The sequence below is a fragment of the Mesoplodon densirostris genome, chromosome 1 (genome assembly GCF_025265405.1).
Source record: "Mesoplodon densirostris isolate mMesDen1 chromosome 1, mMesDen1 primary haplotype, whole genome shotgun sequence".
Classification (NCBI taxonomy): domain Eukaryota; kingdom Metazoa; phylum Chordata; class Mammalia; order Artiodactyla; family Ziphiidae; genus Mesoplodon; species Mesoplodon densirostris.
In genome coordinates, this window is record NC_082661.1 from 29,581,768 (window position 1) to 29,600,063 (window position 18,296).

Sequence of the window (18,296 nt, forward strand, 5' to 3'; positions counted from 1 at the left end):
AGGGCTTGAACCCGTGTCCCCTGTGTTGGCAGGGGGATTCTTAACCACTGCACCACCAGGGAAGCCCCTAAAATGAACTTTTAATTGGAGCGGGAAGCTTGTGGGTTGGATTGAGCTCAAGAGGGAAAAAATTATTGCTCAAAAAATTGCCGTTTTCACAACTCTGAGAAAATTGGTTTTCAAACTTCCTCTAAAATCCTTGTTACTGCTCCTTACTTGCCTGTAATGGGAACAGATAGCTCAGCTCTTCCTTTCCTAAAACTTTCTATCTTGGAAAATAACAAAAAGAAGAACCATTCATTGATATTTTAGTTTTCCTTCTGCATTAGTTTCCTGGGGCTGTCATAATAAAGTACCAAAAACTGGGTACAAACCTTACGGCAACAGAACTTTATTGTCTCACAGTTTTGGGTCCAGAAGTCTGAGATCAAGATGTCAGTGAGGTTGGTTCCTTCTGAGAGCTGTGAGGGAGAATCTGTTTCATGTTTCTCTCCTAGCTTCCGGTGCTTTGCTGGCAATCTTTGTTGTTCCTTGGCTTGTAGATGTATCACCCCAATCTCTGATTCATGTTCACATGGCATTCTCTGTGTATATATGTCTCTGTGTCCAAATTTCCCCTTTTCAGAAGCGTACAGTCATATTGGATTGGGCCCGCCCTAATGATCTCACTTTAACTTGATTACCTCTGCAAAGACCCCATTTCCAAATAAGGTCATATTCACAGATACTGGGGGCCAGCGCATCAACATATTTTGAGGGGAAACAAACCCATAACACCTTCAAAAATGAAATGTCTGCTAAAATACTAGATAGCTTTCTGATCTGGTGATCTTTGAACACTATAATACAGTGCTGAGGATTTGTGTCTAATCAAGTTGTTGAAACATTTTCTGTTAACTATCAACTCAATATTTTGTCTAGTGTCTTAATCTTTAAATATTTATCTCATTGACAGATTGCAACAGCTTAAGCACTTACTTTATCTTTTTCTTTTTTTCTGAAAAAGTTTTATTGTGCACAGAGGGTAAGGGCTCAGTCCTTCTTGGCTGCTGCCTTCCTCATGGCGGCCAGGGCATTGCTCAGCTCTTCTCTCTTCCTCTTGGTATGGATGTGTGTCCCCACCCTTTTCTTGATGAACTTGAGGGCCCACTTGTCCTTGGAGACCTTGAGCAGCTCCATGGCCCGCCACTCATAAGGGGTGAAGCAGCACACTTCCTAGATCACGTCCCGCACAAACTTGGTGTGCTTGGTGAGGCGCCAGTGGTGGCGTCTGTGCTTCGGCTTGCTCAGGTCCTTGGTCACCTTGTGGCCCTTGTTGAGGCCCAAGGCCATGGGTAGCGCAGAGCCATGGCTGCTGCTCTGCAATGGCAGCCACGGCGGAAGGGCCTCCAACACGCAGAACTCTGGGATTTCTACCAACACGCGGGCGGCAAGTGCCAGAGAGGCCCTTTTACTTTAACGTATTCATTCAATCCACACACTAGTTTTAGATGCCATTGTTCAGTCGCTAGAATGCAAAAATTAAAATAACTTAGTGCTCTTAAAGGTATGGATAGGGCCTCCCTGGTGGCGCAGTGGTTGAGAGTCTGCCTGCCGATGCAGGGGATACGGGTTCGTGCCCCGATCTGGGAGGATCCCATATGCCGCGGAGCGGCTGGGCCCGTGAGCCATGGCCGCTGGGCCTGCGCGTCCGGAGCCTGTGCTCCGCAACGGGAGAGGCCACGACAGTGAGAGGCCCGCATACCGCAAAAAGAAAAAAAAAAAAAAAGGTATGGATAAACAGCCATTCATTCTTTACCTGGAGGAGTGCAATGCTGTAACATTTTTGGAAAGTACTATATCTATGGACATATAAACTGTAGAGACCTACTGAGGAATCTAGTTTACATAAACAGAAACAACCAACTATGTGATTATTCACCCATGCACGTACTTGCCCCAGTGCAGTGGGAGTGGAGAGGGCATTGCTTCCTTGGAACAGTCCACGCCTGCAGGGATGCAGGTGTGGTAAAGAGAAAGAAGTATATTTTTTAAAAAGATATTTACATAATGGGTATAGATTCTGAACAAAGTGAGAAAAATAGGAAAGTATCACAGCTATCTCTTATTGTGTAACAAACCACCTCAGACTCAGCGATGTAAAACAACAACCCCCCAGCCCCCACTTTTTTTTAATGCTCATGGATTCTGTGATCAGGAATTTGAACACGGCACAGTGGAAGGTGTTTTCTCTGATCCACAAGGCCTGGGGCCTTAGCAGACATCCAATTTTGTTTTTTTCCAAATAAAGCAGCTAAGGGTGATTCAAATAGCTGAGGGCTGAAATCATCTGGAGGCTTCTTCATTTATAAGTCTGGCTTCTGGGCAAGGATGACCCAAAGGCTGAGCTCAGCTGGGCCTGTCAACAGAGCATCTCCAAGTGGCCCGCTCATGTGGCTTGGGCTTCTCGCTGGTGCCTAGAGTCCAGGAGGGGGAATCCTGAGGGGGAGCTTCTGGAGAGTGAGCATTCCAAGCTGCAAAGCTTCTTCAGACCAAATTTTAGAACATAGAACCATTTTATTCATTGCAAGTAATTCCAAAAAGCCAACCCAAATCCAAATGGACAGGAATTAGGCTTCCCTTCTTGATGGGGAGGTGGTGGTGGTCACACTACAGAAGAGAATGAGGGATGGGAGATATTGTTGTGGTTCACTCTGGAAAACACAATCTGCCCACAACAAGCAGGTAGAAGAGGAAAGTATCACCTCTGCACTGATAAGGGAAAACTTGAACAACAGAAGTTTAAGTGGGAGCCAAGTGGTTCTGCAGTGGAAGATAGGATTAGAGAGCCTTCTGCTTTGAGTCACAGACAACCCTGGACCAACGCTGAACTCCCCGTGTAGAAAAGAAGAGACTGACTACTGTATGTGAGATTAGTGTGTGTATATGTGTACATTCCCAGATTTGGACTCCCAAAAGCATTTCAGTTTCGGAATAGGGCAATAGAAGATGTCAGATTTTCCTCTGAAATAGATAGTTTCAAGAGCCTTGACCTTAAACTTTTAACTGACAGCATCAGTGAATCAAAGCAGCCTTCACATAGCTCATTTATTGTCATCAGAACCTAGAAAATATATCGGCACTCTCTCCCGCCATCACATTTACCTGGCATATACTCCAACATTGGAAGAATTCAACCATCTTCTTCTCTGTGCGTGTGTCCAGAAGATAAACACTGCTAGAGAAATTCTCTCAGTAATTACACTGGCTTCCCTTTAAATTAATACTTTAAACCTCAATTAGACTCTTAATACAACACGTTCCTCTGATTGGCTCCCTTTTCCACTCTCAGAGACTCCTCATTCCTCCTATTAACACCCCCATTATACATTTCCTCTCTCAGAACCACTGTATCATAACTCATTGTAACAACAGAAGTATCAGAAAGGAACTCTCCAGTTTCTTAACATTTTATCTATGGGTCTATCTGCCCCTGCACCCACATTCTCCTTTTTTTTTCTCCTGTTACAATTGAAAAAGTGTCCCTTTCTTGACAGGGAAAATTTCCACATGTGCCCTAGATCCTATAGCATCTCACCTTCCCAAGGATTTTACTTCTTTGGTAATGCCTTCTCCATCCCTGATTACCCATCTCTCTCCACTTGTCTTGAAAGCCACTCCTCTCTCTTCCCTACTGGCCCTGGTTCCCAGTGCTACAGTTACTGCAAGCTGAAATTCCCACACTCTTTCAACAGCTGGCTCTGACTGGGATCAACCAAAGAGAGGCACTGGCAAGAGATTGGGGAGTGGAAGGAGAGCCAGAGGGCCCCCTCTCTCTGTGCCTCAGATAGCATCTCTTCCAAGAGCTGCACGTCCCCCCGTAATAACTCCAGGGCCACTTTGGTTCCTGGCCAGGTAACCCCAGCCACTGAGCTCCTTTGTCCCTTCCATGGGGAGATGGTAGCAGTTTTCAGCTGTTGATAATTACTAGTTGTCTCACTGTCCCTGGTTTGGCCTCTCAGTGTTTCCATCACCTTAAAACCAATTCCCTGGATTAATTTTCCTCTGTTTTAAATATTGAGAGAGGCTGCTCTTTTGCTGGTTGGACTATGACTGATAAACTCACTCTCCAGTGAATCATTCCCAGGAGTATGTGAATATTCCACAGCACTCTCCTCACAACTCCCTTCGGTTACTGTTCCTGGTTTCTTGCCCCTTAACAACCAAACTTCTCTAAAGAGACATCCATAATGATGGAGTAATTCCCCTTTAGAAACCTATCTTGAGAGATAATACAAGATGTGGGAAAAATTATAAACAAGAATGTTCACAGTAGTAATATTTTTAGAATCTGGCATACAGCCGGTGTCAACCAAAAAAAAATGCACAGTGTGAGAGTTGTGAGTTTACTTTTATTTGGGGACTTACTGAGGACTATAGCCCAGGAGACAGCATCTCAGATAGCTCTGAGAAACTGCTCCGAAGAGATAGTGGGGGAGGTCAGTATATATATGATTTAGCGAAGGGGGTATGTGCAATCAAGCACCCATCTCAGTAGAAGGCTGCTGCTAGTCACGAGGAACAGATGTCTCGCATCTGTTCCTTTTATTTATTGTCATCAAAAAAATCATTGATGTCTCAATGATTTTATTGCTTCGCTAAGTATGAGGAAATGCAAGAAATTGAGTTCCTAAAGTTTTCTCCTGAAAATATCTAACTATCTGAAGGCCTGTTCTGTCAGTTTCCCCAGAGCACAAAGTGCCTCATTCCTGATCTCCCCGCTGAATTCCTTTCAGGGTCTGTTGAAGGTCAGTGACTGGAGTGGCCATTGACCTAATCCTTGTAGAGCTGGATGGCAAGTGACATGCCTTAGTTGGCACAGGATAGCAATGAAAATTTACTAGATAAATGGAAGAATAAATGAAGAGCAAAAAAAGGCAACATGTAAAAGTCTAATTAAGGATTAAATAAAAATTTTACCAAATTTGTAATTGCTTTTTGATTTTAAAGCTGATGCAAAAACAGTTAAAAATTTAAAGAGATAAAAATATTCCTAAAATCCAATAATAATAATAATGTTATTATTAATTATTATAAACATTAGATGTTATAATAATAATTGGAGTATTATTGAATTATTATAATAGCTATAATTATATAATATTAGCTAATATTTATTAAATACTTCTTATGTGCCAGGTACTGTGCTGGGGGTTTCTTATGTATTACCATATTCAGTTAACACAGTGGCCCCATGAGGAAAATATTTTTTATTTCCATTCAACAGATGAAAAGCTGAGGCAACAGAAGTTAAATAACTCACCCAAATTAGAAAGTTTTGGAGTAGAGATTTGAGTTCAATTTGCCTAACTCTAGAACCCAGAACCAGTAACCATAGTCTCAATACACTAACCTATTCTTAAATTTTTTTGTTTTTTAATTTTTTAATTGAAGTATAGTTGATGTAACATATTTATTTTTATGTACCATCTCCCAGATGTTGTTCATATGCACACATATTTTACATAGTTGTAATTATAGTATAGAAATATTTGTGTACTGATTTTTCTTTTAAATATTAACATTTCTGCTATTTTTACATAGTTTTCATAATCATCATTTTAACAATTGCTTACTTTTCCTAATATTGATTTACTATCATTGTATAATTATGCAAAAAAATACCCTATCATTATCATTTAGATTGTTTACAAATTTCTTAAGTCAGTATAGATGACATTGCAGTGTACACCTTTTAAACTTTTGCTGAATTATTTCTTTGTGTAAATTCTTAGGAAAGCAATTAATGGATCAAAGACAATTTTAATAGTTTTTGCTATAAATATTGCTTTAATTTCCAAAATAGGTCGTGATATGCAAAGAGGCTAAACAATGCACCAAATTTGCCACAAGCTTGATTGCTTTAGGTACAAAATTTCTTTTTAATGCTTGCTAATTTGGTAGATGTGAAATGAATATTTAAATTATTGTGTATTGAACATCTTCTATGTGCAAGGTAAGAAATCATCATGTGTCACAGGAAATATTTGGAGAGATGCACCAGTCACTTAACTAAGTAAAATCTAGTATAGGAAGTAACACAAGTAAACAAATTGCTGTAATACAAGGTAGAAAAGATAAATTGTATTAAAGCATCACGCAAGCCAATTCAGTTAAAGGAAGGCAAGATTACCTCCAGTAGAGGATAAGGAAGACTTCAAAGAGAAGGTTTTCAAGATGGCTCTTAAAGGAAAGCTAGAAACTCAACAAAGCAAATAGGGTGGGAACAGACTTGTCAGCAAAAAGGAGAGAATGAACAAAATAAGGGTGCAAAACAATGTAGTTGAATTTAGTGAACAGCTGTGATTGGTCTATAAGCTCAGAGTTAGAGCCAAGGGAGAGAATGATGGAACTGTTTGAGGTTTTAAAGGTGTCAGAATGAGACCGGGGTGGGGAGGTGGGGGTAGGGTAGAGGGACTCATTGAATGATTTTTAGCACCAGCCTAATTGTCCCTGTATTTGATTTTGAGTAACCTGGAAACTGTAGATTTAGAGGAGTGAAAGGGGAAACTGGTTTGAAGATGATTAGAACTTTTAAAATCTGTAAAAGTCTTAGAACCTGAAGTGTGGTAGCATGGTATGAATTGATAAGAAGGGACAGATGAGAAAGACATTTTGGAGGTGGAATCGACAGGACTTACCAAGAGCAGATGTATAGGGTAAAGGGCAAGAGGAATGTGAAGATGCCCTGAGGTTTGGATTTGGGGCACTAGGAAACTGGTGGCGCATTAAGGAAATTCAGGACACGTAACTGGTTTTGTACAGAGGAAGGAATGAAAAAACACTGGTGTGAACATACTGAGTTCCTTTGCTCCTGAGTTTCTTCTTGTTCAGATTAGCTAACATTAGCTGTAGTAAGTTCAGAGGCCAATGGAAACATATATTCCCTATTGCTCTGCTTTCCAGTTGCTTATCCTCTAATAGAGAAAATCACAGGTAGAATTAAACCACAAGTTAGAAGGATATTAAGTGTAAAACAGACACTCAGGAAAGAGGTTTGTGAGAACACATGCCAGTCTTTACTACTTTTAACAAAACCAGACAGAGGGCCCTTCCCACACTTGGGAATGTTCTCTACCTGCCAGTGATCCTGCCTCCTGACTCCATCACCCCTGCCCTCTGTTGACCAGAGCTTGGATTTTATTTTCTTTGTGACAAATATTTCACCCAAACCAAAGAATATGTTGTGCTCTTCAAAGGCCAGTTGCTAAATCCCTGATAAAGGGCACTGGCAACAGTGCAGGGTGGACACAGGAGATAAGCTTCAGGGAAAGTCAGACTCCATGATGCAAAATTCTTTCCTGCTCTTTGCTTCTTTTCCTAGGAATCTTTTTCAGTAATGGAAACAGGTGGAAACAAATGCGGCGCTTCTCCCTCATGACCCTGAGGAACTTTGGAATGGGGAAGAGGAGCCTCGAGGAGAGGGTCCAGGAGGAGGCCCAGTTTCTGGTGGAGGAGCTCAGGAAAACAGAGGGTGCGTTCCATCGACCATCCTTTGGGGCAAGGGGCTTCTACACACAGAGCTTCCCACCAAAGCTCCTCCTTTGGGAGGCACGCAATAGTCCACAATCTGCTCTATGAGTCAGGACGTTGACTAGGAAAAAGGCGGCAGGAAGAAAATGACCCAAAACTGTTACTTAGGACTCACGAATCCCATTGTTTGGATTCATCTCCCAACTTCGGTACTTACTGGATGTGTAAATTTGGACAAGTTACTTAACTTTTCTAAAATGCAGTTTCCTCATGTGAAAAATGGGGCTAAAAATCAAACCTCAGAATGAGGGTTAAATAATACAGTTTGCAAAACATTTACACAGTATCCAGCATGTATAATACTCCATATTACTTGTTGCTATGATGACTAATACAGTATTCATTGAAAAACATAATAATTAGTAGTAGTAGCATAGTATAATACTATAGAGCATGTAGTAGTAGTAGAAGATCCCTACATCCTAATTTGAAGAAGTTTAGAGAAAATAAAATATGGGTATCAATCTGAGCAAGAGGGAGGCCCTGTTCTTGAAGCCCTAATGCACGCTGATGAAAATTCCAAATGTTAGAATTGTTGTGTTTTTTTTTCTCACATCAGCTCAGCCCTTGGACCCTGTCTTCACCCTCTCCTGTGCTTCCTGCAACGTGATCTGCTCTGTCCTCTTCAACGAGCGTTTCCACTACAACAATAAGACGTTACTCTCCCTGTTGAGTTTGTTAAATAAAAATTTTCATCGAATAAACTCTCCCTGGATCCAGGTAAAGCCAAGTCTGCATCTGCCCTTGCGGTTGATCTCATGGGGGCGCTGGGAGCCCATAGTCAAGGTAAAGGGCTGCGAGCTCCTCACCCTGCCCCATGAGCACGTGCCAACACAAGCACTGTCACCTTCCCACCACGTGTGTCTTGTCGAGTGGATGAGTGCAGTGTCGCTTACCCCAGCACCTATGGAAGGCTGCCCTCTGCTTGTTTCTGTGAGCTGACTCCCACAAAAGAAGACATCACGTTCCCAGTTGCCTACGTTTCTTTTAAGTCCCCTACACACATTCTCCCCCTCTTGACTCTGAGGTTGGCCAAGGGTGGTTGAGCAAGGAGATGGGAAGGGGCTGCTCTCTCATGTACGTGATGGTCACCCTCCCTTCTCTTCTGCTCAGAAGCTGGAGGAAGGGATTCTGCCTAGCCAGACCACTCAGAGGGTTAGGTGCTCCACTTAGAAACACTGGTCTCTCTTCACAAACTGAATTGCTGATGTATTATTTTTCTCATTTTAGATTTACAATCTATGGCCAAAACTCATAAAGTATCTCCCTGGAGAGCACAAAGCATTCTCAAAAAGGCTTGATGATGTTAAATATTTTATTCTGGAAAAAGTGAAGGAGCATCAAAAGTCCCTGGATCATAATAACCCTCGAGACTACATTGACTATTTCCTCAGCAAGATGGAGCAGGTACTGTATGTGACATCTTTCCCTGATACTATATTTTATCAGTCCATGGAAATGCAGGAAAGCATAATCACACCATGTAGGTAATTCTTTTTTTTTTTTTAATTGGGTTGTGCTGGGTCTTAGTGGCGGCAGGCAGGCTCCTTAGTTGTGGCATGTGAACTCTTAGTTGCAGCATGCATGTGGGATCTAGTTCCCTGACCAGGGATCGAACCCAGGCCCCCTGCATTGGAAGCGTGGAGTCTTAACCACTGCGCCACCAGGGAAGTCCCCATTTTGGTAATTCTTAATATTTTGATATCTTATGGCAATGGGGTACACTATTAAAAATAACAGAAATTTAAAAATAGTCCAAAGTCTTCTTTTTCCTTTGTATTTCTATTTACTTCCTACACTTGGATATTAGCATTTAATGAAGTGTTCTCGATATATATTTACAATGAGCTACATATATATATATATAAACATGCATATATATATATATATATATATATATATATATGCATGTTTCTGAACATATATTTATCTTGGGGTGGCTAAACACACATGCATCTTCTCTACACATTATTTATACATACATAGTCAGCCATTTTTGCCACAGTGCTTCCCAGGTAGCATGTCATAGACCAATACATTATAAAAACTGGATTGTGTTTTCCCATAGAACAATCTTGTTATTTGAAACTGGTGATGGATAAAGGGTTCTAAAACAAATACATTATACATTAACCATGGATGGTATTAAACATATTGAATAGCAAGTATCACATAGCCACCAACCCTCAGAACATCACTGACATAAAATACTAGCATGAGTGTCCAACAGAACATCAGTAGAAAAACAGTCAAGACTGTGACAAACAATAGGTTGTAAAAAAAGATATTTAAATGTATATACACATATAACAGCTTAAAATCTGAAAATAATTATTTGAGCCCTATAAAATTAACCTCATTTATGCCTAATTTCCCCAGATATATATAAACAAAAGAAAAACACCACTCAAGTATATCATAAATGTGCAAGTTATAGAAAACAATTAATAATAACTTGTTTAGTCTTCTTAATCTCTAGGAGGGCTGATTTGGAAAACTTGATTTCCTTAGAAAACATATTGAAGGAAGGCATGTTGATGCCCTTTTTTCTTCTCAGAAATTTCCCTGGGGTCAGTAGAGTCATTCAAGTTCATTCCACTTATCAACAGTGTACATCGAAATAGCCTCTTCATTCTGATGGAAAAGTTTGTTGTTGGCTCTCAGAGGACTAGATGTTTGTCTGGAAAAGAGAGGGAAAAAATAGCCAAGTTTTTAATTCAATCATTTAAAGATTTTATTTAGCACCAACTCTGTATCAGTCATGGTGCTTGGTAAAGGGAATAAAATGATGAATCAGATACTACCCTGTAATTTTCTTTCATAGCACTTATCATAGTTTAACAAAATATTTATTTAATTTACCTCTATATTCTCCACTACACTGTATACTCCAAAGGGCTGGAGTATTGTCAATTTTTCATGCTTTGTATCACCAGCAACTAGCACAATGCCTAAAATATTGTAGATGCACATAAATATTTATTGAAATAATTATTGAATTAATTAATTAATTAATTTAAAAAGATACAGTCCTTGACTTAATGGAGCTTACAGTCTAGTACAAAGATCATGAAAACAAACAGTAACAATGAAGTGCTGATAGGGGAAGTACAAGATTGTTATGGGAGGATGTGGCAGGAACACTAATGCTAGTCTAATTCGAGTCAGGAAGGGACTTCTAAACCAAGGCCCAGTGGATACATCCCTGCTCACATAGGTGAACAATTGAGCTGAGAGCTGAAAGGTGAGTAGGGATTATCTGCATAAAAGTAGCAAAGAAAAATATACCAAGCAGAGGAACAAGATGTGCAAAGGCCCTGAGGCAGAGGGAAGCTTGGGGATATGAGGGGTAGACAGAAAGTCAGTGTGACTGGAAGGGAGGGAGCAGGGGAGAGTGGTGGGAGAGAAGCTGAAACAGCAAGAGGTCAGCAGGCAGACCATTCATGCAGGGCCTGGCAGGACACATTAATTAGTTTAGCTTTTATCCTAATATCAGTGAAAATCATTTGCAGGGTCTAAGCACTGTGTAAAGGATGACCATATTTGTGATGTGGAGAACAGATTGTAGGGGTCAACAGTGGATGCAAGGAGAACAGCTAGGAGTTGTTTCAGGGTAAATTTCCTGGTAGCAGAGCCTAAAATAGGGATTTGTGTGGAAGTGATTTATTAAGGGAGTGCTATCAGGAGAAACTTCTATGTATGTGAATGAGAGAAACAGGATAAGGAAGGGGAAAAATTAAAAATAGATGTGGTTTCAGATGAAGCCTAGTCTCTACCTGATCCTACAGGGGGCTCTAGAGTATAAATTGCACTGCAGAATTTGTCCTTCCCTGGGGCAACGGAGCTGGGCTTTTGTACTCTTGCACCTATCAGTCATTGGTCACAGGCAGCCCCATGAGGGTGGTCTGGGAGACTGATTCCCTCCCAGGCTTCTCTTGTCATTGTGGCTCCAGTGTCCAAGGGACTCTAGAGAAAGTTGGAGGTGTGAGCCAAAGCAGCTGTGAGGTAGGTTATCAGAACCAGTAAAAGGGATCTGAGCAGGGCACCAATAGCATTTTCTGTACGAGATGATTGCACTGGCCCAAGGCAAAGAAGATGGCTAAGGGTACTGGTGGTGGAAATGAAGAGACGTGGATAGATTTGAGATACTTTTAGGAGGTAAAATTAACAGTCTTGGTGGTGAGTTGGGAAATGCAAGAGATGAGGAGCTGTGTTCCTGGCTTGCCTAACTGGATGGAAGCTGGGGCCATTCACCAATACAGGAAACACTGCAAAGGGACCACGGACAGTTGTTAGCATACATACCAAAGCCTTGAGATCCTCTGAAAGAGTCTAGAGGAAGGAACAAAAGAAAGTTGATATGCCAACGTCTGGATTTCAACCATTCCTTCCTCTCCTCCCCTCCACATCTATTTTTCCTTTAAGATAACTATCAATAGAAAATGGGTAGAAACTCTGAAGCATTTCTGCTTTCCTGTAAGTTTTGTTGCATTATGTTTTAATCTCTAAACCTTACTACATAACAGATTTGGGTGTGTTAAGAATTAAACAAAATGGTGGAGTTCATTCTACTTAGCTAAATTACAGAGTTAGAACATAAATAGAAGATATGTTGATATTTCCATTTTCTCCCTCACTCTCTTCCCAAGCAAAGATTTTTTAAAACCTACTGGACTTTCTGTTGTGAGGGAGTTATTCAAAATGCTCAGTATTCCAGATCAAGGCAGTAAGAACTATAGGTAGGAAGTGGCAACATGCCTAAAAACTTGGACATCCATATGCAGAAATCATCCCATTTTGAAATGAACAGGAGAGACATGGTATAAAGAAACTGAGTTAAGAAAAACTTGATTCAGAGCTTTAAAAGTAAAGCTAATAGTTAAAAGAAGTGCTCTAATACTTTTCTTAAATTTAAAAACAGTGGTATTAAAAGCCCACCAAAAATTAATCAGCAATGAAAATAATTTAATTATAGTGAAAAATAGAGATTTTATTAGATTAACTAGTTTATATATATTAAACAATAATTTATTCAACAAATTCTTAGTGCTGGCTATTATGCCAAGGGTTGGGGATACATCAACGAAGAAGATTCAATCCCTATTATTTTTAGTATAGTAATTGTAAAATAGAAAGCTCAGAGATTGGTTCAAGATGGCAGAGTGGAAGGACATGCACTCACTCCCTCTTGCGAGAGCACTGGAATCACAACTAACTGCTGAACAATCATCAACAAGGAGACACTGGAACTCACCAAAAAAGATACCCCACATCCAAAGACAAAGGAGAAGCCACAATGAGATGGTAGGAGGGGCTCAAGCACAATAAAATCAAATCCCATAACCGCTGGGTGGGTGACTCACAAACTGGAGAACAATTATACCACAGAAGTCCACCCACTGGGACTTCCCTGGTCACACAGTGGTTAAGAATACGCCTGCCAATGCAGGGATCATGGGTTCGATCCCTGGTCTGGGAAGATTGCACATGCTGCAGAGCAACTAAGCCCATGCACCACAACTGCTGAGCCCACATGCTGCAACTACTGAAACCCGTGTGCCTAGAGCCTGTGCTCCACAACAAGAGAAGCCACCGTAATGAGAAGCCTGCGCACCACAACGAAGAATAACCCCCACTCACTGCACCTAGAGAAAGCCCGTGCAACAATGAAGACCCAACACAGCCAAAAATAAATAAATTAAAAAACAAAAAACAAATTCTTTTAAAAAATTTAAAAAAAAGAAGTCCACCCACTGGAGTGAAGGTTCTGAGCCCCAAGTCAGGCTTCCCAACCTAAGGGTCTGGCAACAGGAGAAGGAATTCCCAGAGAATCAGACTTTGAAGGCTAGCAGGACTTAACTGCAGGACTTTAACAGAACCGGGAGAAACAGAGACTCCACTCTTGGAGGGCACACAGAAAGTAGTGTGCACCTCAGAACCCAGGGGGAAGGAGCAGTGACCCATAGAAGACTGAACCAGACCTACCTGCTAGTGTTGGAGGGTCTCCTACAGAGGTGGGGGGTGTGTGTGGCTGTGTCTCACCGTGAGGACAAGGACACTGGCAGCAGAAGTTCTGGGAAGTACTCCTTGGCATGAGCCATCCAGGAGTCCACCAACAGCCCCACCAAACAGCTTGTAGCCTCCAGTGCTGGGTCACCTCAGGCCAAACAACCAACAGGGAGGGAACTCAGCCCCATCCATCAGCAGATAGTGGATTAAAGTTTTAATGAGCTTCTGCCCACCAGAGCAACACCCAGCTCTACCCACCACCAGTCCCTCCCATTAGGATGTTTGCACAAGCCTCTTAGATAGCCTCATCGATGAGAGGGTAGACAGCAGAAGCAAGAAGAGCTACAATCCTGCAGCCTGTGGAATGAAAACCACATTCACAGAAAGACAGACAAAATGAAAAGCCAGAGGACCATGTACCAGATGAAGGAACAAGATAAAACCCCAGAAAAACAACTAAATGAAGTGGAGATAGGCAACCTTCCAGAAAAAGAATTCAGAATAATGATAGTGAAGATGATCCAGGGCCTCGGAAAAAGAATGGAGGCAAAGATTGAGAAGATGCAAGAAATGTTTAACAGAGACCTAGAAGAATTAAAGAACACACACCTAGAAGAATTAAAGAACATACAAACAGAGATGAACAATACAATAACTGAAATGAAAACTACGCTAGAAGGAATCAATAGAAGAATAACTGAGGCAGAAGAACGGATAAGTGACCTGGAAGACAGAATGGTGGAATTCACTGCCCTGGAACAGAATAAAGAAAAAAGAATGAAAATAAATGAAGACAGCCTAAGAGACCTCTGGGACAACATTAAATGCAACAACATTCACATTATAGGGGTCCCAGAAGGAGAAGAGAGAGGGAAAGGACCTGAGAAAATATTTGAAGAGATTATAGTCAAAAACTTCGCTAACATAGGAAAGGAAATAGCCTCCAAAGTCCAGGAAGCACAAAGAGTCCCAGGCAGGATAAACCCACGGAGAAACACGCTGAGACACATAGTAATCAAACTGACAAAAATTAAAGACAAAGAAAAATTATTAAAAGCAGCAAGGGAAAAATGACAAATAACATACAAGGGAACTCCCATAAGGTTAACAGCTGATTTCTCAGCAGAAACTCTACAAGCCAGAAGGGACTGGCATGATATATTTAAAGTGATGAAAGAGAATAACCTACAACCAAGATTACTCTACCCACAAGGATCTCATTCATATTTGATGGAGAAATCAAAAGCTTTACAGACAAGCAAATGCTAAGAGAATTCAGCACCACCAACCCAACTCTACAACAAATGCTAAAGGAACTTCTCTAAGTGGGAAACACAAGAGAAGAAAAAGACCTACAAAAACAAACCCAAAACAATTAAGAAAATGGTAATAGGAACATACATATCGATAATTACCTTAATGAATAGATTAAATGCTGAATTAAATGTGAATGGATTAAATGCTCCAACCAAATGACACAGGCTCACTGAATGGATGCAAAAACAAAACCCATATATATGCTGTCTACAAGAGACCCACTTCAGACTTAGGGACACATGCAGACAGAAAGTGAGGGGATGGAAAAAGATATTCCATACAAATGGAAACCAAAAGAAAGCTGGAGTAGCAATACTCATATCAGATAAAATAGGCTTTAAAATAAAGAATGTTACAAGAGACAAGGAAGGACACTACATAATGATCAAGGGATCAACCCAAGAAGAAGATATAACAATTATAAATATATATGCACCCAACATAGGAGCAACTCAATACATAAGGCAAATGCTAATAGCTATTAAAGAGGAAATCGACAGTAACATAATAATAGTAGGGGACTTTAACACCTCACTTACACCAATGGACAGATCATCCAACAGAAAATTAATAAGGAAACACAAGCTTTAAATGACACATTAGACCAGATAGATTTAACTGATATTTATAGAACATTCCACCCAAAAGTGGCAGAATACACCTACTTCTCAAGTGCACATGGAACATTCTCCAGGATAGATCACATCTTGGGCCACAAATCAAGCCTTGGAAAATTTAAGAAAATTGAATTCGTATCAAGCATCTTTTCTGACAACAACACTAAGAGATTGGAAATCAATTACAGGAAAAAAACTGTAAAACACACACATACATGAGGATAAACAGTGTGCTACTAAATAAACAAGAGATCACTAAAGAAATCAAAGAGGAAGTCAGACATACCTAGAGACAAATGACAACAAACCATGACAATCCAAAACCTATGGGATGCAGCAAAAGCAGTTCTAAGAGGGAAGTTTAGAGCAATACAATCCTACCTCAAGAAGCAAGCAAAACCTCAAATAAACAATCTAACCTTACACCTAAAGAAACTACAGAAACAAGAACAAACAAAGCCCAAAGTTAGTAGAAGGAAAGAAATCATAACGATCAGAGCAGAAATAAATGAAATAGAAACAAAGAAAACAATAGCAAAGATCAATAAAACTAAAAGCTGGTGTCTGAGAAGATAAACAAAATTGATAATCCTTTAGCCAGACTCATCAAGAAAAAGAGGGAGAGGACTCAAATCAATAAAATTAGAAATGAAAAAGAAGTGACAATGGAGACCACAGAAATACAAAGCATCATAAGAGACTACTACAAGCAACTCTATGCCAATAAAATGAGCAACCTGGAAGAAAGGGACAAATTCTTAGAAAGGTATAACCTTCCAAGACTGAACCAAGAAGAAATAGAAAATATGAACAGACCAATCACAAATAATGAAATTGAAACTGTGATTAAAATCTTCCAACAAAAAAAGTCCAGGACCAGGGCCTCCCTGGTGGCGCAGTGGTTGAGAGTCCGCCTGCCGATGCAGGGGATACGGGTTCGTGCCCCGGTCTGGGAGGATCCCATATGCCGCGGAGCGGCTGGGCCCGTGAGCCATGGCCGCTGGGCCTGCGCATCCGGAGCCTGTGCTCCGCAACGGGAGAGGCCACAACAGTGAGAGGCCCACATACCGCAAAAAGAAAAAAAAAAAAAAGTCCAGGACCAGATGGCTTCACAATGAATTCTATCAAACATTTAGGGAAGAGCTAACACCCATCCTTCTCAAACTCTTCCAAAAAATTGCAGAGGAAGAAACACTCCCAAACTCATTCTATGAGGCCCCCATCACCCTGATACCAAAACCAGACAAAGATACTCCAAAAAAGAATATTATGGACCAATATCACTGATGAATATAGATGCAAAACTCCTCAACAAAATACTAGCAAACAGAATCCAACAACACATTAAAAGGATCATACACCATGATCAAGTGGGATTTATCCCAGGGATGCAAGGATTCTTCAATATATGCAAATCAATCAATGTGGTACACCATATTAACAAATTGAAGAATAAAAACCATATGATCGGGCCTCCCTGGTGGCGCAGTGGTTGAGAGTCCGCCTGCCGATGCAGGGGATACGGGTTCATGCCCCGATCTGGGAGGATCCCATATGCCGCGGAGCGGCTGGGCCCGTGAGCTATGGCCGCTGGGCCTGCGCATCCGGAGCCTGTGCTCCGCAACGGGAGAGGCCACAACAGTGAGAGGCCCGCATACCGCAAAAAAAAAAAAAAAAAAAAAACAACCATATGATCATACCTCAATAGATGCAGAAAAGGCTTTTGACAAAATTCAACACCCATTTATGATAAAAACTCTCCAGAAAGTGGGCATAGAGGTAACCTACCTCAACATAATAAAGGCCTCATACGACAAACCCACAGCAAACATCATTCTCAATGGTGAAAAACTGAAAGCATTTCCTCTAAGATCAGGAACAAGACATGGATGTCCACTCTCATCACTATTATTCAACATAGTTTTGGAAGTCCTAGCCACGGCAATCAGAGAAGAAAAAGAAATAAAAGGAATCCAAATAGGAAAAGAAGAAGTAAAACTGTCACTCTTTGCAGATGACATGATACTATACATAGAGAATCCTAAAGATGCCACCAGAAAACTACTAGAGCTAATCAGTGAATCTGGTAAAGTTGCAGGATACAAAATTAATGCACAGAAATCTCTTGCATTCCTATACACTAACAACAAAAGATCAGAAAGAGAAATTAAGGAAACACCTCCATTCACCACTGCAACAAAAAGAATACAATACCTAGGAACAAACCTACCTAAGGAGGTAAAAGACCTGTACTCAGAAAACTGTAAGACACTGATGAAAGAAATCAAAGATGACACAAACAGATGGAGAGATATACCATGTTCTTGGATTGGAAGAATCAGTACTATGAAAATGACTATACTACCCAAAGCAATCTAAAGATTCAATGCAATCCCTATCAAATTACCAATGGCATTTTTTACAGAACTAGAACAAAAAGTCTTAAAATTTGTAAGGAGACACAAAAACCCTGAATAGCCAAAGCAGTATTGAGGGGGAAAAAATGGAGCTGGAGGAATCAGACTCCCTGAGTTCAAACTATACTACAAAGCTACAGTAATCAAGACAATATGGTAGTGGCACAAAACCAGAAATATAGATCAATGGAACAGGATAGAAAGCCCAGAGATAAACCCACACACCTATGGTCAACTAATCTATGACAAAGGAGGCAAGGATATAGATGGAGAAAAGACAGCCTCTTCAATAAGTGGTGCTGGGCAAACTGGACAGCTACGTGTAAAAGAATGAAATTAGAACACTCCCTAACACCATACACAA

General features: G+C 40.7%; 1 protein-coding gene and 1 pseudogene across 1 annotated transcript in view; one reads left to right on the forward strand and one right to left on the reverse strand.

The window, feature by feature from the left end:
• Positions 1-18,296, forward strand: part of LOC132487860 (cytochrome P450 2C23-like) — a 32,370-nt gene that overhangs the window by 4,378 nt on the left and 9,696 nt on the right. Inside the window, exons 3-5 of the mRNA XM_060095724.1 lie at positions 7,364-7,513; positions 8,132-8,292; positions 8,803-8,979. Coding sequence (XP_059951707.1) covers positions 7,364-7,513; positions 8,132-8,292; positions 8,803-8,979 — 488 coding nt within the window. The remainder of the gene's footprint in view (positions 1-7,363; positions 7,514-8,131; positions 8,293-8,802; positions 8,980-18,296) is intronic.
• On the reverse strand, positions 1,033-1,349 carry LOC132496059 (large ribosomal subunit protein eL36-like; annotated as a pseudogene).